At 39.5% G+C, this 25341-nt stretch overlaps 2 protein-coding genes across 2 annotated transcripts; one reads left to right on the top strand and one right to left on the bottom strand.

The window, feature by feature from the left end:
- Positions 1-12952, bottom strand: LOC145395915 (uncharacterized). The gene is made up of 9 exons (XM_080269441.1): positions 12857-12952; positions 10575-10716; positions 9616-9807; positions 7741-7905; positions 7070-7223; positions 6382-6551; positions 5370-5564; positions 4372-4560; positions 1-4169 (listed from the first exon to the last, which is right to left on the bottom strand). The coding sequence occupies exons 2-9, from the start codon at positions 10701-10703 to the stop codon at positions 2436-2438; spliced, it is 2928 nt and encodes a 975-aa protein (XP_080125567.1). The 5' UTR covers positions 10704-10716; positions 12857-12952; the 3' UTR covers positions 1-2435.
- A 2200-nt stretch (positions 12953-15152) lies between these two features.
- On the top strand, positions 15153-19226 carry GABPI (zinc finger DHHC-type palmitoyltransferase GABPI). Its single transcript, XM_080269406.1, has 4 exons — positions 15153-15292; positions 16171-16815; positions 18235-18420; positions 18968-19226. Exons 1-4 carry the CDS (start codon positions 15153-15155, stop codon positions 19167-19169), a joined length of 1173 nt encoding a protein of 390 aa, XP_080125532.1. The 3' UTR covers positions 19170-19226.
- The last annotated feature ends 6115 nt before the right edge of the window (positions 19227-25341 follow it).

Below are 25341 nucleotides of genomic sequence, written 5' to 3'. Positions count from 1 at the left end.
TATGATATATTTATATGAATTCCTTTGCATGACAGTTTGTCAGATACCAACTCAATGGAGCAACAGATGTCAATTAAATATAATATAGTATGCAGTATTACCATTATAGTTAATGGAAGCATATTTTTGTTTTGTGCAAGACAATTAAATATTATCATTGTAAAACAACATTTTAACAGTTTGTACAGGGACTGGTTTGCTACCAAGGAATGTAAATGCATCTAACTTGCATAGTACATGCACAATTATATTTTAAAAACTGAAAATGGCATACATTTCATTTAAAATAAAATTAAAACAATCTATGATTTCTTATAGTGCCTATAAATATATTATAAAATTATATTAAATAATATCAAAGCTCAACACTCATCTGGTACTACAGAACCAGTTACAGTATACTGTTAAATAAATTCTACCTTAACTCTGGTAAGGCAGGGTTGTGAATAGATACGGTCTCTGAAGATGTAATATATGAAATTATCCATTGTTTAAAGTCTGCTAGGACCAATGTCAGACTGTGATAGAAGTGGAAGATGCAATGGTCTTGAGATACAATACATTAACCCATTCACCCCAGGGACGTCATTTCCTGTTGTTATTTCTGGCACCTCCTGATTGACTTTGAACAGTGTGGGTTACCACAGCCTTATATAAACTAAACTTTCAGTAATAGAGGCCATTACAAAGTTTAAGACTGTTGTCTGGTTGCACAAAGAATTAACTAAAAAACAGGCCACTCAGCTTCAGGGGGTTTAATATTGGTAGCATATACTCTTTTTACTCTAATCTGGCCTAAAATTAACATCTCCCCATCTTGAATGATGAGTTTTAACGAGATTAATGACACAACATCATGCTGGCCACAAACAAGTGCTATGGAAAGGATGTAGGGCTGTAGCAGTCTTTCTTTGATCACTGAGCTATGTGAAATATGCTGCAAAAAGAGGAAAACCCACGCCAAAGTCGAGAAAAAAAAATGTACTAAATTTCTATTCTGGCCTTCTAATTCCAATTTTCACTCTTCAAACATAACATGGAGCTGAATCTTTTATGCACATAAACTATGATATGCACACATATGAGGGTGCTGGTCACCAAACTGTAGTTTATCTTCTACCATTTTTTTGATCTTCCAACACCTGTCTCCACTGAAGCCATGTTATAATGTCCTTTTAATGACTGCTCACCTAATGACATTTTTTTTTTTTTTTCACACACCCCAACTTTAAAGAGGGGTGGGGGATAGCCTGACAGTGAATCTTTTGTTTACCATTACAATTTGGTGCTGGTGATGGAAGCCTTCATGAGGTGGCACTAGTATGGCCAGGTAGTGGAGCTGCTTGGTTATACAAACAACTCACAATCCCTTCCGTCCCCTAAAAAGGATGGTGGACAGAAAACGGGGAACTTCATCTTGCAGTCCACTGGGTTCATATTTCAGATGAACCTCAGGCTGCAGCTACTACTTCTACTGCCACCACTTCACTATGACAAAATGAGTGATTATTACCGCAGTCCATGGCTTGTATTCTTGTTATCTTACGAAGCTTTCTACCACCTCTTTCTCAATAACTTGTGTTGTCCATAACTTTCACATTCTTTTGCATGCTTTTACAATCTTATGGCATTAGCACAATTGGCATAAATATACATACAACTGAATATTAATGTGTGGAGTATGAACATTCAGCCCATCCTCAATATACAAACATGGGTTTTACAACTTCTTCCAATCACCTGGTGCTGTAAACAGGAGGAAATTGGCAATTATGCTTTACTGGTAGCAATGGAACTTAAACAGGCAATCTTCTTATATTTACTGCACATGTAATAGCAAAAAAAAAGAATATCAAATATTGTGACTTATAATGAGGACTTATTGTAAACTTTTAAGGAAGAGGTGCTAAAAGGCCTCCTAGACTAATCAGCACACAGAAAGTCCTTGTGTGTCACACACACCTTTTTTTTTTCTGCTATCAACTCCAGTAATTTACATAAAAGTGGCCTATTACAGTTCCACTGCTACCTGTCAAGCTGATTTCCCAATTTCTTCCAATCTACTGTACCAGTAGTATCCAAGGAGTAGTGGTAGTGATATTTCAGAACATACTATCCATCCATCCATCCATCATCCAATCCTATATCATCCCATGAGGAGAATAGGAGCCACTCTCAATAACAGATTAATATATGGGCCCCTGACTCCTTCCAGCCAGTCAACATGGGCTCCTGGCCCCTGGTAACTAGTCAATGTGGCCTCGTGACTCAGTGCAGCCAGTCAGTATGGACCTTTGACTCCTTCCAACCAGTCAGTACAGACCTAGGACCCCTTCCTACCAGGCAATATGAGCCCAGGATTCCTTCTTACTAGACAATATGGTTCACAGCTCCTTCCAGTAAGTCAATATTAGCCTCTGATTCCTTGTAACTGATCAATATGAATACTTTCTAAGAGTGGCCTGTCCCAGTCCCCCCGAGTCATACACCATCTGCCTACCTCCCACTAACACCGTTGTGCCACCATTCCCCTGCACCTGGGTCACTGTCGGCAGGGTGCCATCTCGTGCTGTTGATGATGCCCCTATGGAAGTTGCAACCTCACGAGCACTAGCAGATGGAGCCTGCAGGGTAATCTCCCGGCCAGAAGACTCTAGCTGGATGTTAAATGGACGCAGATCCCCTGACACAGCCACCTGCTGTATCCCTGCAGTCTGTGGCTGACCCGCAACCACCTGTGCTGCCACTTGGGCAACCTGGGTCATCTGGTCAGGTGTAAGGTCAGTGTAACGTTCAATATCTTCAGCCCGCACTTCAACAACCTGACCCTGCAATGAGGCCAAAAAATGCCCTACTCCTTCTTCAGCTCGCTCTCCCCCTCCTGTAGTATGTATAATGTAGCGAGGCAGGTCATCTGCTTCAATGATGTGAACAGGACGGGACACAACCTCAACTGTCTCTCCATCTCGCACTCCCTGTCTTACCAGCTGCATGGGGGTGTCCAGACTTGGCTCCATACTCTGCTCCTCATCCAGCTTCATGGTGCGAACGGTGGCTGCTGGGCTGGGACTGCCTTCTGTCAGTTCACTTGCCACAATTGTTGGAGGATTGATCTTGATGTAGGCTTCAACATTCTCAGTGTGGCCATGTTGCTGGAGGTGAGAGACTAACATTGGCTTGCGCATGAAGCCAGCAGAACACAGCACACACTCATAAGGCTTTTTATCGGAGTGAATGAACTTATGGGCATTGCGATTGTCTCTCGAATTGAAGGTCTTTCCACAGATATCACATTTAAATGGCTTCTCACCAGTATGAATTCTCAAGTGCTTCTTATAATGTTCAGGATACACAAACTGGGCACTACACTGTTTGCATTTATACGGCCTCTCCCCCGTGTGGACACTCATGACGTGATAAACCAGCAGCCTCTTCCTCTTAAATGCCTTATTACACTGACTACACTGGTACCTCTTTTCTTGGTAGTGTGTTGTCCTCTTGTGGGACTGAAGATTACTCCTCTGGCTGAAAGTTGACCCACAAATCTCACACTGGAAGGGCTTCTCTCCTGTATGGGTTCTCTCATGATCCTCAACTTCCCCTTTCCTGGCAAAAAGCTTATGGCAAACTGAACAGGCAAAGTTTTTAACACCAGAGTGAGTTATAGCATGGAGATCTAAGCTTCTCTGGGTTGCAAAAGCTTTACCACAATTCTCACAGATGAAATTCTTCTTCCCTTCATGAACATTGAGGTGGTCAGACAAGTGATGTGTGGTGAGGAAGTTTTTGCCACAGATTTTACACGGGAATGGCCTGTGACGCACTCCATGTGTCTTCATGTGTGTCTTGAGGATGTGTTTTGATGTGAATTTCTTACAGCACTGGTCACATCCATATGGCCGATTACCAGTGTGGATATTGAAGTGCTCCTGGAGGGCTACCTCAGACCGGAATCTCTTGGGACAGTGAGCGCATCCAAAAGTTTTGTTCATGTGAAGCCTCTTATGTTCCTTCAACTGTCGTGGAAGAGCATACCTACGGGGACACATGGTACATGCATATGGCTTCTCTCCTGATGCAATGTGTTCCTCATAGTGGCGCAGTAAGTCAGCTCTTGATGCAAGTCTCTCTTTACATACATCACATTCATTCAAACGCTCTGGGTGAGCCTGAAAAATAAATTTCTATTAAAACGACCAAATAAAGTAGAATTTTGTTTCTTAACCTAATTGAACACATACAAATGTTTAGACTAAAAATAACAATAAATACGATCTATTCAAGTACCTACTGTATACTGTGCTGTTATGCGTAAAGAAGAAAAAAAATAAAAATCCTGTACCATCCAATTCAGGTTTACATGCTACTGACCGCTCTCATGTGGGCCTGAATGTCGGCCCAGACAGTCATCTTGACGGAGCAGAAGGAACACTTGTACTTGTCAATGGTGTCGTCAGCCAGGTGGTGCAAGTGGTGGGGGACATTTGGGTGCAGGTTAGATGGATCAGCTCCTACACCCAATTCAGCAGCTCCCAACGATGGCAGGGTTAAGCCTTCTATCTGTATGGCAGGGTACACAATAATAAGCTACACTACATGACCTTATACTTCTGTGGGGCGCATTCAAGGTACCGAACCACAGGAAGTTTTGTGGCTCCCTTTCCTTAGTGAGTTACTTTACATACTACACCTTAACATTCTTTTGTATATTATCTTATCATTTTAACACTGACAGAGGTTACATCAATAAAATACAGCAGGATACCGATGGGTAACATGTGGAATAAATCACAATTGAGAAGGTGTTATTAAATGGCCAAAGTCATTTAGAATACAACCCTGTGTACACCTATATGCCACTGGAGATATCGAGAGGCATATTTAAGTACTGTAATGATATAGTTCTTTTCACCTTAATTTGCTCTGGATTATCACACTTTTGTAGCTTATTTCACACAGCTGAGTGACAGAAAAGGTCTTTGTTATAGGTCTACATCCTTTCCACAGCACTTCTTTGTGATACACATCATACTCATAAGTAAGCAGCAGCAATACTTGTAATCCAAGACTCATCGGAACATGCACCAAGGGGACTACAGGTCAAAACTGCCCTTAGTCTGCAGTCAACTACCCTCAGTTCAAGGGACAGGCAGGGGATTTGTATCACTGAGCAGCTCCACAGCCCAGTCATATCAGCGCCACCTCATGAAAATGTCCCTTCCAGCACCTTTTCTTGTGTTAATTTACTGTTAAAACTCAGGAATAAAGATGGACAGATGGCAATTTTAGATCATCTTCAAGTATAAATGGAGGACAGTATATCAGTATATTCTGATCACTACTGACAGTGACACTGAAAGTGAACTAACCTGCCCACATCCAACTGTGTCGTCCAGGTCCAATCCATCCACCTCCATGACATCCTCCACCCCATCCACCACTGCTGAGTCCTCAAGTATTTCCTCCTCCACCATAAGCATGTCTGCTCCACCTGCCTCACCCTCCTCCAACCCCTCCTCCAGTCCTCCATCAAGTGCCTCATTGCTGTCTGAGCCCAACAAACCCTGGCAATGAGAGGCATGTGAGTGTCTGGGTCAAAAATGAAAAAATATGTAACAAAATATACATACATACATGCATGCATAAATACATAAAAATGACACAACTCTTCCTCTTCAAGAATACCCATATTAGAGACGGCCATGGTATAACTAATGCTTCCATCGGACTGGAAGATAAACTAACAACCGAAACCAGCTTAATATCTCCCAACAGCTGCTGGAAACTGTTGAAAAAATAATAATAATAATAATAAAAAAAAATGTGTTTAAGATATGTAATAACTAAGATTTGTAACACTGTGAATATCAGCACAGACTTTGACTCTAAATACTTGTGAGTGTCTTCCCCACCTAAGAGTGAAGGTTGTGTGGCTAGTTGCCAGGCCTGCAGGCATTTATCACAAGGTAGTACCTCCCAGGGCCAACAATAGCCAGTTTGTGGGAAAAACAGTTTCTGGATACCCAGAATTCTGGATAAGGGGTAAAATTCTTGCACTGCCGTTTGTTGAGGTAGATAGAAAACTTTTCAAAAGAACTCACTGGAGACCAGGCTGGTGATGACTTCAACAGCCTGCTCCTACTTCACTTAACCTAATCTAATGTAACCTAGACACACCTGTTGCCTGAATTCTATGGCCCTGCTAGCAGCCAGACTAGTAAAAACTTCAACAGGGTCCTCTTGTTTCATCCAACCAAACAAACTATCCCATCCTTCCCTGGCTTGCCCTAACCTGTCCTTACCTACCTCATGTACATTAATCAAACCAAACCTACATTACACTTAAGTAACCTAATTCAACCTAACCTCTGCTAAACACACCTGGTGCCTGAATGACTCTACGGACTCGCTGGCTGCCAGACCAGTGATGACTTCCACGTGCTCCTCCTGCTTCACCTCCAACTTGACACTGGCTGGTCGACCCCGTCCCCTCCCTCTCCTTGAACGCCTTCCTCGTCCACCTCCACTGCCACTCCCACTCATCCCTCCACCTGCAGGATTAATACTCGCACAGTTGGTATGTTTCGTGGAACTAGGCCACAACAACAACCTCCACACACTATGTCGTGGTCATATGAAATTCAATAAATCATAGTTATGATGTAGGAAAGAGACACCTGGGTTAAATCACCCTCTACTCTGACTACACGTGGCATCAACTGAGATAAAAGGCATTAGGGACTTTCACTGAGTGACAAGAAATGCACTATAGTTCATCACCATTCTCAACCCTCCCTCCCTCCCTCAGAGTAGAGGTTTGTGTTAGATCTTGACTGGTACTGTCATTTAAGGTAAGACACTGCATTTGCATCTCTCCACCCAATTAACAGGAGCACCAAAGTAGGCTTCATTTCACCCTGTTATCTGGCTATATGGTTACTATCCAGCACTGTAATTGGATTCTTGGGTTTAAGGAAACCATTAGGCTTTTCCCTCAGTGCAGAGCCACTTGAAGGACGTCTCCATTAAAGATCTTAGCTATTTTCACAATAAACCAAATGTGACCAACCTGATCCCATGTAAACCTTGAAGTCCTTATCATCCTTGGTGAGATTGGAGGCTTCAAGGTTGAGTGTGTCTTCCTCCAACACACTCTCCACATTCTCCTCCAGACAGTCCTGTTTCACAATGGCCAGTGTTCGCATGTATTTATTAGTCACCACCTGCAAATATCATCATCATCATCAGCAACAACATAATCATCATATTAAACTCAATTCCCACCTGATAGAAAAGATGAGCTTGTTGCTGTGACCCTACCTCATCTTAATATGAACACTTCTCCTTTAGTCCACCAACCTTGCAGCAGAGCCACTGGGTTATACTGGTACCAAAGCGTCACTGTGTTCCTCTCCAGTACACTACGAGGCGAGGCAGAATCCAGAATCATCATCATCACCAGCATCATCACAACCCTGATGCCCACCTAATATATGGGGTTAGGCAGGAACCAAAAACCTTGATAATCAAACTTTTTCTGCTGAAGAGGGATGCAATCAACCAGTGTAACTACAGTACTATGTTATAAAAACATCCCTCAACTTTACCCTCCTTATCCCCCAAAAGGAGGATGGTGGTCTGCTGGAGGAGGACAACTTTAGCTTGTTGTCTGTCAGGCTGACGTCCACATGAAACTCTGAATACAACAACAACAACAAAATGATAACCAGACTATCTCACCTGCTTCATATTTATCAGCTGACCCTCCAGTGAGTCGATGTCGTCAATAAGCTTGAAGCATTTCTTGCAGACGATGGTGGAGTGAGCCACAACTACACTGACGTCCTGGTTCACAATGGTGCTAAGGACCGTGTGAACCTGAAGCTGACGGTGGGATGTCTTGGCCTGAGGAAAACACACATCATCATCATTAGCATCATCAATACCATTATCATCAATACCATTATCATCATTACCATCATCATCACCATTACCATCATCAATACTATCATCATCATCATCAATACCATCATCATCATCATCATTCTTGGGATTGTAGAATACTGGTAACTGGCATAAAATAGTTTTGGTGTACCTATTCCTTAGCAATTTATCATCATCTTCCTCATCATCATTTTTGGAGCCACAAAGAGGATGCTGAGATGTAATATGCAGAATAAATCACTATGGAAGAGGTGTTGCAAAATCTCTAAAGTCACTTAAAATAAAACCTTTACTGTCACTACCACTATCATCATCCTAACTTTATTATCACAAATACATGGGTCATCACCACCACTATCAAATCCATACCATACATCGGACTAACATCATCACCATCATAGTCTCCACACTGTGCTGGACAACCCACTACATTTCCTTAGTTTCTTACTTCTTTCAGTCTTAATCTAAACATTCTTCAATTTTGTGTCACTGCTTCATTTCTTTACTTCCTTGCTTCCAACTTGATAGAACTGTTCCTCTTGGCCAATATACTTGTATCTCAGACACCTTTTTCATATTTTAGTTTTTTTTTAAAGTTTTATGGGGCTAAGATTCAATACTGGAAAAAAAAAAAAAAAAAAAGCACAAATCCATACAGTTTATAAACTCCTCCAAGGAGAGATGGGAAAAAAACACCCCTCTGAATGCAAGAGATTTTTTTGCAGAGACCAGATGGCATTCCCCTGGGAATATCTGCAAAATTTTAATTATTATTATTACTCTCATCCTAACTTGGGATGCCACTAAGTTGTAGCATAGGTAAACTGGCAGCATAGGCTGACTTTAGACAGCAGTTTGGTAACTGTAAAAGCCACTAAGGAAGCAGAGGATGTATGATGGGATATTGTGGAAAATGAGGGGAATTTAACTGACAGACAGAAGGAAATTAACTTTTCACCTGTCTTCTATATGAAGTGAGCTCTTGAAATAGAAACTGTGAAAAAGAAAAAAAAAGAAAAAACTCTGCTACAGAACAACCACTGACATATGACAGACACATTTAAAGAATGGTAGGGAGCTGAAGATGGACACCTTGTGGTGGCACTGATGTAACCTGAAAGCTCCACATCCCTAAAGTCCCTCCTTATCCACCAAAACGAGGATGGTCAACTCCACGAAAAAGGTAACTTCAGCATGCACTCCACCAAGTTCACGTTCGATTGAGCAACTGGTTACTACATCAACAACAACAGGATTCTCATAAGTCTGGGGCAAAAACACCAATTAGAATGAACTGACAGCTCACATCCCCACCAACATCAATTAAATTTATGATTTAATAATGTAATCCTCTTTCCCACCAAATGAATACTTTTAGGGTCGCACACGGTCACTCAAATCACCACTCTTCATCTAACCTGTTAAACAACAGTGTATGCCTCTGCCACTGCTAGAAAATTTATGATTTCTTGCATCTGGATCCAGATCCACCTAAAAAATGTATTCAACTCATCCCTGACCCACTGCCCACCTATGCACAAAGTTTTAAATGAAATCCAGTACCATATCATAACAGGCAGACAAACAAAGACAATACATAACTTCTTCCAACTTTGTCTGCAAAGGTAATAACAAAGAAGGGTATACAGTACTTCATTCACAGCACCGTACCTTCTCTGAGAACACTTCCATGGCACCCCTAGCAGACACTCCCAGCTTGGCATTGCAAACAAGGCAATGTGGGCTGGAGGCATGTGATATGACCTTCTGGATCCTGGGGAAGGTGTTGCCTTCAGGGGATGGAACCAGTGAGGTGTGGCGCTGACTGTCATCATGTAGGCTGTGGGCGCTGCTCCTCTCAAGCTGTCAAAAGATTACAATTACTAAATTGTACTAAACTAACCTATGTTCACCCTCTCAGTCCAAGAATATCACCAATATTTTACTCATGCTGCCTCTACACTACCAACACTACTCAATTGACTTTTTGCAACCAAGGAGTGAGATGTAGTCTTCATGAACTCCTTCACTAGATGTTCTTCCTAAGCTGAAAATCACATACAATTCAAAAAAAGTACATCACTGGATTGAATGTGGTAAGTGTAGCATAATACTAACTCTCAGCATGAAAGGTATAACTGCTGCTCCTCTCATGCTGTGAAAAGAGTAAATATCAAATGAAATTACACCATGCTTTCTCTAATAGACTCTCTATACTGTAGTTGGCCATGGTACTGCTAATGCTTTAAATGGACTGTGAACTAAACCAAATGCCAAAACCAGATAATTACTCCCTACCAAAAGTTGTGAACTGTTGGGAAAAAAAGGCTTAACTTCCTGCAACATCAGTGTAGGGAACACAATATCAATCTTTTTCTATGAAGTTTATCTAAAGCTAAGTAAAACTGACACTAGCCACAGTAAACTATCCTGGCCAACCACAGTTCAAGTGTTGCCCTCTGATTTTTTTAATGTAACTAATGTAATAACTGCTTCTCATTTAGGTAATGTTAATAAGCGGAATGCACATTTTCTATGTACAGTCAAGTACACCAGCATGACAGTCATAGGTTACGCGTAAAATTCAGCCATGCGATGTTGTACTGTGCAGCACATGTAAGTGTACAAACCTGGTGAGGTGAGAGAATGTGTACATTGGGCTGTGTGGCATCATCATCAAGGGTGCAGGTCTCCACAAGGGTGATCATCTGCGACCCATCCTCACCCAGTGCCGAGACATCCAGTGGTAAACCTTCCATTGGCTACACCACACTGCAAAAAGCAAGTCTTTAGAAACACTGTAGTCAATAATTTGTCCATTTTAATGACCTAAAATTATGACTTCACCTTGAATACTGAGCTGTAACAGAGAGACTAACACTATAGGAGATGTTTGTCATGAAAACTGCTATAGACAAGATGTAGAGCTGTACTATTGTGTTGTTTTACCAAGGAGCTAAAAGAAATAGACTGCAAAAAGATAAAAATCTCTGGCATCCTCTACAAGAAGGTGACATACTTAAAAGGCTACACTGATGGGGATTATTCATTTTTTTTTTTTTTTTTTTTTTTTTTTTTAATGAAGGTGTTATGATAAAACGTTATTAATGTCTTCACTACTATACACTTTTCACTCCTCATTTGGCCTAAAATTGCTATCTCTCACTCCTCAGTGATTAGATGGATACATAGTGCTTTCCTGAATGCAAGGCCTGGGAGAGCTAGGATTGCAACAGAAGAGTTGAAAGGAAGGATGGGACTTGAATGTACTGGTGTCAAGATGAGGAGGGGTAGATTTCAATGGTTTGGGTATGTTGAGAGGATGGAGGAACACTATTGGGTGCAGAAGGTTAGAAGTGTGAATGTCAGGGGAAGGGCTGCTAGAGGCAGACCAAAAAAGACCTGGGACGAGGTCACAACATGTGACCTCAAGGATGAGGGACTGAATAGGAAGGCTGCCAGAGATCAAGCAGCATGGAGAGCCACCATTAAGTGATCAAGGCCAATGCATGCAAGAATGCTGGAGCCTTTATGAACAATACGATACAATACCCTGTTGTGTATCAGTTTTGGTTGGGTAGGGTTATATGGGTTGTGAAAACCTGAAAAAAAAAAAAAAAAAATAGAAATCAAAGGATGACTGGAGAAATAAAAATCTGATGCCTGAGAAAGTAGATTAGGATGGGACTGGAGGAAAGTTTAACTCCCTGGGGATGAATGAGCTTACCAGCCACACATATATCCTACTTGCCATACATGGCAACAGGGACTGATAGGAGTGGGAGATTATAACCTCCCCATCTGTACACTACTGCTAAGATAATATGGCAACCCAGGGTAAATCAATGGTGATCACTTTGCAAGACCATAAAAATCCTAGGCCACCAACAGCAGGACTCAAACCCGCACCTCCACCTTTCGAGGCGATATGTTAATTAAACCACAGTGGCACCTGCATCTATCATGCCAGTCAGAAGGACAACAGTCCTTGACCATTGCTGCACCTCTGTCACACCAGATTTTGTCATAAAGTTTGGTACTGTCAGGCAAAAAGTTCTCTCCATCAAACAGCCATGGCACCACTACGAGGCAGCTGGCATTTCTTCTGCTGCTTCATGGACTGGGACTCTAGTAATTTTGATTACCACCGTGGCTGGCGGGTGGGAAGATTGCAACTACCTCCTATAGCATGGAAGATGGAGAATAATTTTCTGATGTCCCAAATGAGACAAGATACCTCAACATTGTGGAAAAATGGTTTAGAATATTAAATGATGAAAATGTATGCAATACAATGATGCCACTTGTGTATACCAACTGCAACCACTCCACATTTTTTTTTTTTTTTTTTTTTTTGGTCAAAAAATATGACCTCATATGTCAATATAATTTCATTTGTAATTTCCTCCAATATAGGGCAAAACTAAACAAGGTTAACAGATAGTCAACATCCGATTTAACTTTCAAGGGGCTTCCACTGACAGCTACAAGGAATTATTTCCTTGGAAGTCAGCTGTCAAATGGCCAGATACAATAACTACGTTACTGCTCCAAGGAAAGTCTTTGTCAACACACATGTCAACTGTGTGAGGGTAGTCCTCGTCATAAGGATGCCAGAGGTCTGCATCGCAAGGTTCATTACATCTCGTGAACAAATTACGAGATGCTTCCCTTTGTGCCACATTAGCAGTACGCCGATATGATTTGCCCACATATCTCGGTGGCTGCCCTGGCCTGTGCTTCCGTGTCGGTGAGGTTGCCAGCCAGACAGCCCTTACAGGAATGCCAACCTAAATATTCCTGGCTGGAGATGGAGGAAATGTTCACATCCACCATTTCTCATTATCTCCGTCGTTTTCAGGTCTTAACACTGATAGTTACTAAATACAAGGTTTCCACGGGATGGACTTACCTCAAGGAAAAACTACAATCTGTAAAAGGTCCCATCAAAGCAAGAACCGGGGGAATGTCAGTGAAGGAAGATGGAGGAAAAGCTGGCGGGCTTGTCACACTATGGCGCGCAGGTGCCACATTTCCTACCTCAGTCTGCCTGGGAACAACTCATATATTACAAACTGTTATCATGCTTATACAGTACTTACATATTTTAGAGAGGGTATGATCCATTTCTCAATCAATTTGCTGTCTGCTTTTAAAAACGTATATGATTTTTTATAGATATTTATAAAACCATGGCAGCAGTGTAATTGTTATTATTTATCAACAAGTGCCAGCTGGTGGTGCGCACGAGATTACTCAAATTACACTTTCCAACTAATCGTGGCGAGAAACACATTACACCAACACAGGAGGGATAATTAAAAGGGAGAAGAGGCAAATGGTACTTATATTCTCTACCTGTCAATGTGTCTTGTTTATTACGTACTGACATGGTCCAGTAGCTGTGTCTACTGAACTCTTTTTCGTTTATGAACAGGTTTTAATTTTCACCAATTTTTTGCTTCATACCTTGAAGTTGCATCTGATTCTATCAGTTGATCATCGCAATGCTTATGTAATACTCTGCTAAGCTGCTCGTGAAGCATGTTGTAAACTAGGTAGTTTCCAAAATGCATAGTGTAAATGATGTTAATATACTTTGATAAGATTACAAAGATACTGCTTGTTACAGTTTTTCTTTTTTCTGAGTTTTCTATTTTTTACAAATTCCATTGTATTGCGTGGTAACATGATGGTAGAGATCTCAAGGTGGATGTTCCTTGCTGAGTAGTTCAAATGTAAGAAGTGGCTGGAAGATTTTCTGTTCTGTAAACAGTGCCAGAGACATAGTGTGGTTGCCTTTGACTTTTGTGATCTGGACTGTAACTGCCTTGCCTTGGGTTCTCTGACATTTGAAGCCCTCTGACATGCGAAGCCCTCCAGGGCCCAAAAGTGTTAGGCTGATACAGACTGGCTGGCTGTTACATATGAATATAAGAAGAGAGGACAACTGCAGTAGGCCAGTTGGCCTATGCTAGGCAGCTCCTACAAGAGTAACTAAACTCCTAGAATGAGATAAGGGTAGTGAAGAAGAAGGCTGTCTTTTCTAAACTTCATGAAAGTGGTGTATTCATTATTTTCCCAATTATTTTTGTGTTTCCTCATGCCTTTGCTTTTTCTCATGCTTTATCATGGATTTTTACTAAAACCTGCATGACATCCCAACCAAACCAGGGTCATTTTGTACACCAGTTATGTCAAGGCAAGATAAGGTTATATAGTCATGGCGCGCAACTCAGAGGTTGTTGTTATTGTGTCCTGGCAGGCTATCATTCAGAGTGCATCTGATTTTGTGTATAATGTGAGACGCATGAGATTCGTGTATAATATGTTCGGGTACTGGTATAATAATATTTATGTATAATATATTCATGCATAATAATATGATTTGTGTATAATATGAAATTGGACCCACATTTTGAATGATAGGTTGCCAGGGTACGATAATGACAACCTCAGAGTCATGCGCTGCGACTTTAGTAGGTTTGGGTTTACTTCACAAGAATCCTTCTGCTCTGCTGCATGAGAAACAATGTACAGTATACAGGGGAAAAGAAGCATGTAATATATGTCAATGTTTTATTTATGTAACATTTTTGTCATCATTGTGGAGACCTATGCTCATAAGATTTCCAAACCTATTGTTTCTAGACCAGTTTATCAACCAGTTATCATACTGAATATACTTTTGATGTTCATTTTAGTTGAAATGCATCATAACCAAGTTATGACTCATTTCGACACTGAAATGTCAAATCTCCTGTAAGTGTGTGTGGGGCTTTGAATATAAGGGAGAGTGAAAAATTAAATTATTATTATAAATACAGCCTATCACAGAATTGAGTACTGGTAAAAGGTGGTGAAATTCTGATGTGCTTATGAGAAGAAAATAAAGCCTCTCCTTACATATTATGGAATTCAGACTGTGACTGACCTTGGAGCGTAACTGCTGTATCAGACCCCTGCTGTGTGAGAAGGTTGCTATAAGTTAAACAAAATTGCCACCTAAATATAACTGACTGGCACCAGCAAAAATTTAGGTATTAAAGAAAAAGAAAAATACAGCCATCCAACTTAATAGGCCAAATGTTGAAAAATTGACATGAGTACAGTTAAAACATTAGAACGGAAAATAAGTGGAGATACGCATAGTTGAGTGGAGTGATTTAAGCTGCTGCTGCTGGTGATGATGATGATAAATTAATGATATGGTTGTTGTGTTGTTGTTGCAGCCTGAGCGAGATGATTCTGCCTTGTGTTGTTGTGAATATATCAGTGAGGATGGGGAGCGTTCACACCTCATGGCCACATTCTGCAACTGTGAGGCCATTGATGAAGCATTTGATAGGTATGGATATTCATGTTGTTGTGGCCCCAGCCCATCTGAACATGACCCCAGTGGACTGCAGACTGAAATTGTCCTTCTCCTGCAGTCCATCATCGGCAGGAAGTTAAGGGGTGTTAAATGATGCCCCCCCCCCCCTTTTTTTTTTTTTTATTCCTGCTGCATCCTGGTAATTTTATTCAGTCTTGGAGAGACTTTCTGAAATGGAAGGGTTAGATACTTTTCATTTATCCCGTCATTCTGAGAGATCTCCCCAGAGTTTAATAAAATTGCTTGACAGAAGCACGAATGTATTAGAGAGAATCATTTTATTCAAGGAGTTAATTATGTCTGTGTGTGTACAGGCTATTCCTATTTAAGGTGTAGGTTGTGTGCTGGTAAACTACTACCGTAAATTAAACACCTTGAAGTGATGCCTACCCATATGGTTTATACTCGAGGGAAAACAGCTTTAGCTTAAACACAATAACTTCTGACTACTGAGAATGGCTGGATGTTCAGTTCTAGAAAAAGAGGAATAGATACAGAATTTGAGGAGCAAATGAACCAGCAAATGAAATGTTTTGTATGATGAAGTGCCTAAAGAAATACACAGAACAAGGTGTATATCCCTCATTCAGTGGAATAGGTGAACCCCTGAGTCATCGTGAAATTATTGGAATGTGTGTGAATCTGCTTGTTGCTTTTTAGTTGTATAGTTAAATAAAATGTGATGTAATACCATTTGAGTTCATATCTGTAAGTGCAGTTAGTCTTGAAATACAATACAGTACAGCATTATGATCACCCAAAAATTTAAGTTTTCAGTGCAGTAGGTTGCAGTAACCATAGCCCATGCTTTTTATCAGTGTACAAAATATATGCACATTATTATTTTTCAGATTATTCTCCAGAAAAGCAATGGAAGAAGACAACATAGATCGGATCAAGAACACCATCGCTGACCGTCTAAGAATCCCGTGGTGTGGTGGAGCAAGGAAGGTTCCTATGGCCATCGGGGGTGCGGTTTTGGGGGTCCCGGTGATGGTATTTCTGGGCTGCATCTCCTGGACTATGACTATTATTACATACATTGTCTTTCTTCCTGCCTTGCTTTATACAATACACAGATTCATTAGGAGAAAAGTGGTACATGACAGCGGCTCCACGTATGGTTTAGACGGATCAAATTATGTTGTTAAGTATCCAAGATCTAAGTTCTATTTTGCCTGGTTACTTTCATCTTGTGTGCTTCTTCTGTTCATATATTATACCCAAGTCATCACCATGCTCAAAATAAGTCCTCTGGAGAATCTGGTATTCATGGCCTTAGTGTGTGTCTCTTGTACCTGCCTGTACCTCGTCCGTGCCACCGCCTGTGCTGGGTTTGAGTCTCCGAGCAAGACTGGGGAGGATGCGTATGAGGATATTATAGAGTCTGGGGCGTGGAGGATATGTGGCCAGTGTGAGAGGCAAGTTCCGAGACAAGCCTCACACTGCCGCACCTGTGATACTTGCTACCTGCTGCGTGACCATCATTGTATTTGGTAAGTGGGGTCGGGCTTCTGGGGGCTTGATTGTTGGGTGAATGAGTGCATGTCCCATTGATGTCTGCTACCTGTGATTGAAGCAAGGTGGAGTCAGGATTCTGGGGGCTTGAATGGTGAGTAAACTAGTGTTTGGCCCATTGATAACCTGTTACCCATTGCCTGACAGTCGTTGTGTTGTATTTGGTTAATCAGGCGAAGTGGAGTGAGATTTTCAGGGGCTTGATTAGTGAAGTAATCAGTGTATGGTCATTTTCATTGGGCATGCACTTAATTATATCTCCTTTTATCATGTTTTTCACAATTATTCTTTCTGTACCCTACTTTACCCTATCCTTGGGTGGGAAAATTGACATGGTGATGATGAATTATTGTACATCAGTCAGTATTTTATTCTGTGATTGACGGTACTATTTTGTATCTAGAGCAGAGAATGAGAGATTGAGTAGGAGAGTGTATATGTGACTGACCTGAAAAGGGAGAGGGAAAGAGAGAGACCAAGGATGAGATGAAGAGATTAGTGGGGGGGAAGGGGAGACCAAGGATGAGGTAGTCATATGAATAAGGGCAATATGAGTTAGAGGGAGGGCAGCCTGATGGTGAAATACAGGGTGACATGAAGGCAGGTAGTTTGTGGTCACCATTTAGGTCTGTAGCTATAGAGATAGATCAACAGCTACAGTGATCATGTTTGTAGTACGGTACATCAATCTGTTGCTGTGTATATCTCTTACATCATTGCCTATTTTTCAGTGATTAAATAATTTCGTTGGATATATACGCCAAATGTCATTACAATACAGTATTTGAATTATATTAAAGCAGTGTAGGCTGCATATTTTGACTGAAAGTTGGAAAGAGAATGGGATACAGTACACTTTATTTTAATTCAGCACAATGGAATATTGTGTTATGTTTTCCTGTATCTGGTTTTTCCATCACCATAATGTCAGCATGTTTAGTTGTCAAACATTTTGGATGCAAACATTTTCATATTTTGGCTAGGGGCAGTATTTTAGCCAAAAGCAGCATGATGGAGAACAATGTAATCTATTGTTAAAGGAAAGGAGAGTCAGTTGTGTTTTGACGAACTTCATGTGTATATGTGTGAAGTACATCAGTGATCAGTGGTTCATAACTGTTTATTATGATAATGCTATGATTTATTGCTTGAAATGATCCTCACTTTATGCAAGGTATGTGTTTCTAAGTCTCACAACAGCTTGGGATAGTACAGCTGGGATAGTATAATAAATTGGAAGAAACAAACTAATCAGCTTGAAGTTGGAACATGCATTTTTTTTTTTAATAATCTACTATAAGTTTCATAGGGGGGGGAAAAAAAAAAAAAAAGAATGTAAAAAAGGCAGAAAAATGAAACCAGAGCTTCTTGTATTAATGGGATTTATTTTCGTACAGGTTAGATGTGTGTATAAATTGTGTAAACGATCGTTGGTTTGTGAGTGGCTTGTTCTTTGGTGCTGCGGCTTTGTTTTATGGTGGACACCTAAGCCTAACCACCGTGTGCCACCCAAGACTCATCAGCTTGTACTTCACAACCATACTCTTCCCACATCACTGCCCCAATGCATTTGTGGATTTACAGTAAGATCAGCCGTCTCTTTATTTCATCAGTGTTTCCTTGCTCTTTAGACCTTTCTGTACTCCATACTTATGTGGGAGACAGAGGTTGGGATGATGCTTTTATGTGGTACACTATATACAGTACTTGAAGTTCAAGGAATATGATTGATGAAAGTTTGTTATGATTTGCATTCCATGGAACACTCTTGCTCACCCAAGACAGTAGAAACAGAACATTAAATACAGTATTGTCAGAGTATTTTTTTTATCAAATACCATACATGTGATACTGCCATGTACAATTTGTATTGAAAGATAGTACAGTAATTCATATAAATTCTTTTGAAAGCTTCCCTACTGCAGTTTTTCTTATGTGTATAATCTACCATCCAAAAACATCCATACCAGTATTCTAACTATTATTATACTACCAAAAAATCAAATGAGACTATCCTTGATCTTTCTGCCTACATCAGGACTGTGATAAAGGAGATTCACTGTACTGGTTCACCTAAAACAAAATTATGCCTAACTCAGTACAAATAACATATACATTACCTTGTTGCAGATCCAGCTTGTCAGTGTCTGGTGCCTGCTATGGCATTCTTCTTGGTGTGTTGGTGAGCATTGCCTTGATCCAGCAGTTGGTGTGTGTAGCCAGTGGGGTGCGCCTCAGGGAGTACCGGCATTGGCGACAGATACCCGGCCACACGACATTATCCACCCTCAGATACCCCATTCGAAACTGTATAAACTTTTGGTGGAGGTAGTAGTAATATGATGGAGGTCTAGTTGGTTAAGCCACTACAACCGGATGAGGCATGTAAGGGTTATCTGAGGGGCAGTTGGGGTTTATTGCTCATATAGTACCTCTTGGATGAGTGTCATAGGTTTTCAGGAAAAGAGAAATCCTGAGCCATTTCTTACAGCAGAGGTAGATTGCTTCATATATACAGTATGGGCAGCTTATCATATAATCTGGATGCCGTATGCGAAAAGGATTGTGAAGCAGTAGGACAGTCCCTTTTTACTCTAGGCTCCACAAGATACAGGGGGTCATCACTGCTATGCAAAGTAATTCCAGAACATGTAGAAAGAGAAGCTAACATTTCATGTAGATACTGATGCATAAGTTCACCAAACCTTATAGGTCACTGAACACGACTTAAGCTCAGTCCAGGCTTTTATTAGAAATCAGTGCAGTTCAGTTAAGAATGGATTGGTATGAGTCCTTGGAGGAACACCAAAATTAAGTGTAGCAGTATGGTGTAATACTGACCTAATCTTTTTTTCAGCAAATAATTAGACAGACCAGCCCCATAGAGTCACAGTAGTCAGTGCAAGATGTAGTTAGTGAAAGTGTCTGGGACAAAAGAAACTGAGAATCCAAGAACTGTTTTGTAGCGTACGGATTCTGAATATGAAAACTGCTGGTCTCCAGAGCACTGAGTTGAAGTATACTTCAAGATTTCTAACCAAATTAACAGGACTGAGACTTAGCTGTGTTTCCCCAAGGTTTATGGACCTGGTATCATCTATGCCATCACTTACATTTCTTTGAGAAATAATAATCTCGGTTTTAGCATAATTTAACTTGCATTTTCTTCAGGCCATCCATATCTTAGTATCAGACATCTAAGATTTGATCAGCCTAATTTTATAGAATGCAGTAGAAACTCAGTCATCCTAAGAATATAGATGTATAACATTATTTAAAAATATATATTTATGAGTTAGTAATTTATTTCATATTGTATTAGCATCCAAGTTTTGGTGTAGACATAATCACATTGGTGAGTCCATGAGTGGTTCACTGCAAAGATGAAGATTTCCTCAAAAGGAGTGATGCAATCAAACCAGAGCAGAGGTGTTCATTGCGCCACATTGTCAAAACATATGTGTAACTTAGGCCCTTGGTATGATTGGGTGCCGAGCTAGGCTTTTAAGAAAAAATTGAATTGTTATTAAAAGTCCTTTTTTCTTGTAAAGGAAATAGAAACAAGAGAAGTATATTTATATCTCAGGAATTAAAAGCAGAAGATGGAATCTTGTCATATTTGAAAAAATGGGATAGTAACTGTAGCTAAATAAATATCTCTCCATCCAGCAATTCATCCCTTATCCAGTCCTGTATTATCCTATCAGGAGCATAGGGACCAAGGGGTGGTTGTTTGTCCAGACAATTAAAAGCTACAGTGTGCAAGCTTGAGATATTTTTGTAGAGCACTCTTGTTGGCTGTTTGAAGAGATAGTAGCAAGTTATAATGTTTTTACTCTAACCTGGCCCAAAATTACCATATCTCCATCTTGACTTGTCACAATAGATTGACACTCGAATGTGGAGCTAGTCACAAAGAAGTGCAACAGGTAGGATGTAGAATTGTAGCATTATCTTTTTCTGCTGCTGGGTTGTGTGAAACAAGTTGCAAAGGGATGAAAATCTAGGCCAAGTTAGAGTAAAAACAGTATACTCTCTACATAGTTTTCAGCATTTTTTCACATTTGCAGTGCTTATAGTAGAATAGATTAGTATACATTTCATTGCACTTGCCATTAATGTGCCTTTTCTCCAATGCTGTATTACCTCATATGTGAATAATTAAAATGCAGTCCATAGTTAAAAAAGAGACCAGGTATTTTTTTTAACTTTTTATAATTCATTCCCAGTGAAAACTATAATAGCTGGACATGTTGCAGTGCAAGAAAGAAAATTGAGTGGAGCATTGCATCTCATTTTCACATCCATTTGGTTATATGGTTACCTGGTTCCCTGGACTACAAGAAACCATTTGGCTTGTCATTTATTTATTGTAGATGCATGTGAAAGTAGTGCCACATCGTGAGTGGATGGTCAGCACCTATCAAATCACAAGTTTAAGCACCATACCTCTAGATATACTGCCTCCTAGTTTTAATTACATTGAACAAAAACACACTGTACAGTAACATTAGCAAAATAAAACCATTCCTAGCAAAATAAATCTCACAAATATATTTGTTTCCATCATGTGTGCTTTTCATGTCACTGTATTATAAGATTCTCAATGACATCTAAACATACTACTCACATTTGCATGAGTTTTGGTGTTGTTACTTGTCGTATTAGATCTGGATTTTGTTTGTCTCCATGAGTCATTATCAAAGTCAGTAAGTTGTAAACTCTGGATGCAGTGTCAGGCAAGTTACCAGTATACACTCTTAAGGTTGTTTCTTCTCTAGTGTTTTACTCCAGCTTACACCAGATAATTTTATGCATCTTAGTGAGTCACAGAAGCCTTAGTGTTCATACCATCACCATCAACTCTCTCATGACTGGGAGTAGGCCTGGGAGAGGGGTATTAATGGTACCAGAACACCAAGGCCCAGTCCTGGGGAGGGAGAGCTGGAGAACAAACCAGAAGCTTACTAAAGTGTAGTACCATAAATATTCCCCAGTATTACATAATCTGCATACAGAAAGCTTGATCATTTTTCACAGCAAAAAAGATGTATCCATCATGTTAGCAATATTGTGTACAAAGGTGGAGAGATCCCGTCTGTATACAACAGAACTGTCAGGGGCCTGTAGAGTTTCATAGCATGAGCCCCAAGGTGTCTCTCCTGAGCCCAGGTTGGGAGGAATTTAGTAATTTATTCTTCTTCCTGTCAAATTATTTAATTCAGGTGTCATAGGAGCATGGGTATTAAAGCAGTATTGAAGTAAATCAGCTGCGTCTTTATTATACGAATGATTCAGTATTATAAACAAACTTTTTGTCTTCACCTCTCCTACATACACAGCAACACCTGTTTGAGTATAAAACCAGCCTAAACATGTTTAACCCCTTTATTCCATTATGGATATACCTCATTTTATTTTTGCTACTTTCAGTTATTCATGTGGTGGCACCAGTGTAACTAGGTGACTTCCCGGCCCAGTTATACATGTCCCTGAACTCCCTTGCTATCCTCTGGAAGGATGATGGTGAACTGCAGGAGAAAGGCAGCTTCAGCCTACAGTTCACCAAGTTCACATTCAGATAAGTCTGGGGCAACAGTTAATATATTCAATACAAAAGGCCTTTCCAGAGTTAAATGAGGTCATGTGGAAGTAGCAAGAATAAAAAGAATATAGTTTAACTGGACTGATTGGATTAATGGGCAATTACCTGTCTATATGATTAATAAAAATATCAAAGTGAATATATCAGTTTATTAATACTGCTCTTGATTACAGGTGAGTAAGATATACTAATTACAATCAATTAAAACATCAGTCTCATTTTAGTCAATCCATCTTTGTATGAATACTTGAATTAATAAAATGGTCAATAAAGCTAATTCAGTTATGATCAAAACACATACTAGTATATAAGTAAAATAAATGTGAACACTTTACCATCACTTTAGCTCATTAAACGAGATTCTTATATTTGCACTACAGTTCCTTCTATCCTAACATTCTGCTTCACCTAACCTTCCTTTAACTGGACATAATCTACACTCTGTATAAAATTAGCAGTTTACATGTGCTTGTGGGTATGATGATGTATTTTTAAGAATGCATGTTTTTTTTTTTTTTTTTTATAAGTACTGTCACAAAAAGTTTCCAATACTTCCACTGTCAAGGAAGTCAGTGGTAACAAACAAGCATTACACCACTATATTAAAATAAGTATCATATGCTTCATCAGATCACAAAAATAATAAGTATCCTTTGCTTCAAATGATCTTGGACAATGGCAGTAATAACGCCAGAAGGTACTGGTCTCCTAATGTACTGTAGCTGTCTGAGAATCAGCTATGAAAAGAATTAAAATATTCCTGATAAAAAGCTGCCAGAGACTGGAATTCATTCCCAGTATATTTCACATTCAAAAACCTATGAATGCAAATAGTTTTCCATGATAAATCTTTGAAAGCTCTGTCATATACTGTATTTTATAAACAAACTCACGTAAGCATTCATGATATAAGGAACATAGGTAACATTTGTACAATACTCATATGTGTAATTACAATTAATGCCAATACACGGTTGTCCAACTGGGGTGCATGAAAGATCCTTAAAATGCAATAGTATTCTGTACCTTACTTAGCTAGGCTTGCTAGCATCTGATTATATAAAATTTTATATATAAATTAATAACTTGATATTTTGTCTTCTCTAAAGGTTTATAAGCTATTTTTTGTGAACTTGTGAATATATACATGTTTTTAATATCTTGAATACTTTGGTTCTATAACTACAGTATAAAATGTGAATGCAGTATATTTTCGAGATTAATTCAATCCTTTTTATATTTTCTGTAAAAAAAAAAGTTGTGGGACTGGGGTGTGTAGGTTGGGATATATTTGGTTTGGAGGTGCACAACCTATGGAAGGTCAGACAACACTGTGCTAATGGGTCAAGGCCTACGTTATACAGACTACTGTACAGTAGTTAATAACAGTATTAAAAACTTGGTGATCAGCATCCCCATTATGGTTTGGATTACTAAACCTATCCATCTAACATTCAATCCTTTAACTGTCCCCTTTTTATCAGGAGTGTAGAGGAACTTGTGTATGGACATTACGAGACAACATATTTAAAACCTGCTAACTCTGGACACAGTTCATATCCAAGTTTGCTTTCCATGAGATTCCTGCCCAAATAATACCAGTATCAAGTAATAATAGAATTACACAGTTAAACTACACTTACACAGTCTTTGACAAGTAATACAACATTTATTATTGAAGCTGAATATTTGTTACATTAAATATTATTGCACATTTCCTATATTTAAGACTTCCTTGGATGTGCATCTGTAATTATCTCTGTGGAAGTGATGACCTGACTTCTAATCTTTCAATCCATTTATATGTCCTGTTATAATACAGGGAAATACAAACAACTTGCTGATCAAGGCACTTTCTCAAGGTTGGAAGAAGATGGAGGAAAAAAAGTATTAGTAGTTGTATTTCTTGACAGATAAGCTGTGGTGATAAAACAAAGGCATTAACTACAGTCTAACATAAACTAAGACTCTTGCTTTTGAGATTATGGGCAGCTATACCTCTAGGATAAAAAAAAGTTATAATAATAATAATAAAAATGAATAATAATAGTGATACACAGAATACAGTCAAGACCCTTCTAATCCCCACAAACAGTGCAGTCAGGCTTCACAACAGTGCATCCAGGTAACAATTCCTCATGGAGCATATCCACCAGGCAATATGGCACAGTAAAGGTCAGATAATGTGTGTAGTGATACTGTGTTTGGTAGCAAATTAAGTAAGGTACTGCCAGTCCTCATTATAAATCCAAAACAACACATTCTTGAACTGGCAAATCAGCTTTACAATGGATCCCTCAAATGGTCAGGGTAATTCTAGAACAGTATTCTAATCCAATACTCGACAACTTTATTAATTGGAGTATAGGCTTAAGAGTGTAAATACTTTCACCATTAACCCACTCATGGTTGGGGAAAACTCTGCAGTCTACTCTAGCTAATGCCAGATACTTTTGCTCAGATGAGATTCATAGGAATCTGTTAATAGTATAAAAAAAAAAAATAAAAAAAAATAAAAAAATAAATTGTTGTAATGAGGACTTACTGCATTTGATTAGAGAGTTACACTTATTTTCCAAGGCACTAATGCAATACTGAACCTTCCCAATAGGCAAGTTTTCCACCCCTTTTCCTGCAACTACTAGAATATTTTAAACACCTCTGGCAAGCTTGATACCATAAAATAACTTAATTTTACTAAGTACCTCTTGTAGTGAAGGGGTTGGTAAATGGGAGGGGGGGGATGTCAACAATTTCTCTCTCAATTATTTCAGTACAGTACTTGTGTATACAGTACAGATAGTCCTCATTATGTCAGGGATGGGTTACAAAATAATAATAATAATAATAATAAATGGGGAAAACAGACAAAACAGCCACAGGTAGCAGTGCATCTTAA

Source organism: Coenobita brevimanus, chromosome 33, assembly GCF_032717465.1.
Source record: "Coenobita brevimanus isolate Jiangsu-jjx chromosome 33, ASM3271746v2, whole genome shotgun sequence".
NCBI classification, from domain to species: domain Eukaryota; kingdom Metazoa; phylum Arthropoda; class Malacostraca; order Decapoda; family Coenobitidae; genus Coenobita; species Coenobita brevimanus.
This window is presented reverse-complemented; position numbering and strand designations above follow the sequence as displayed.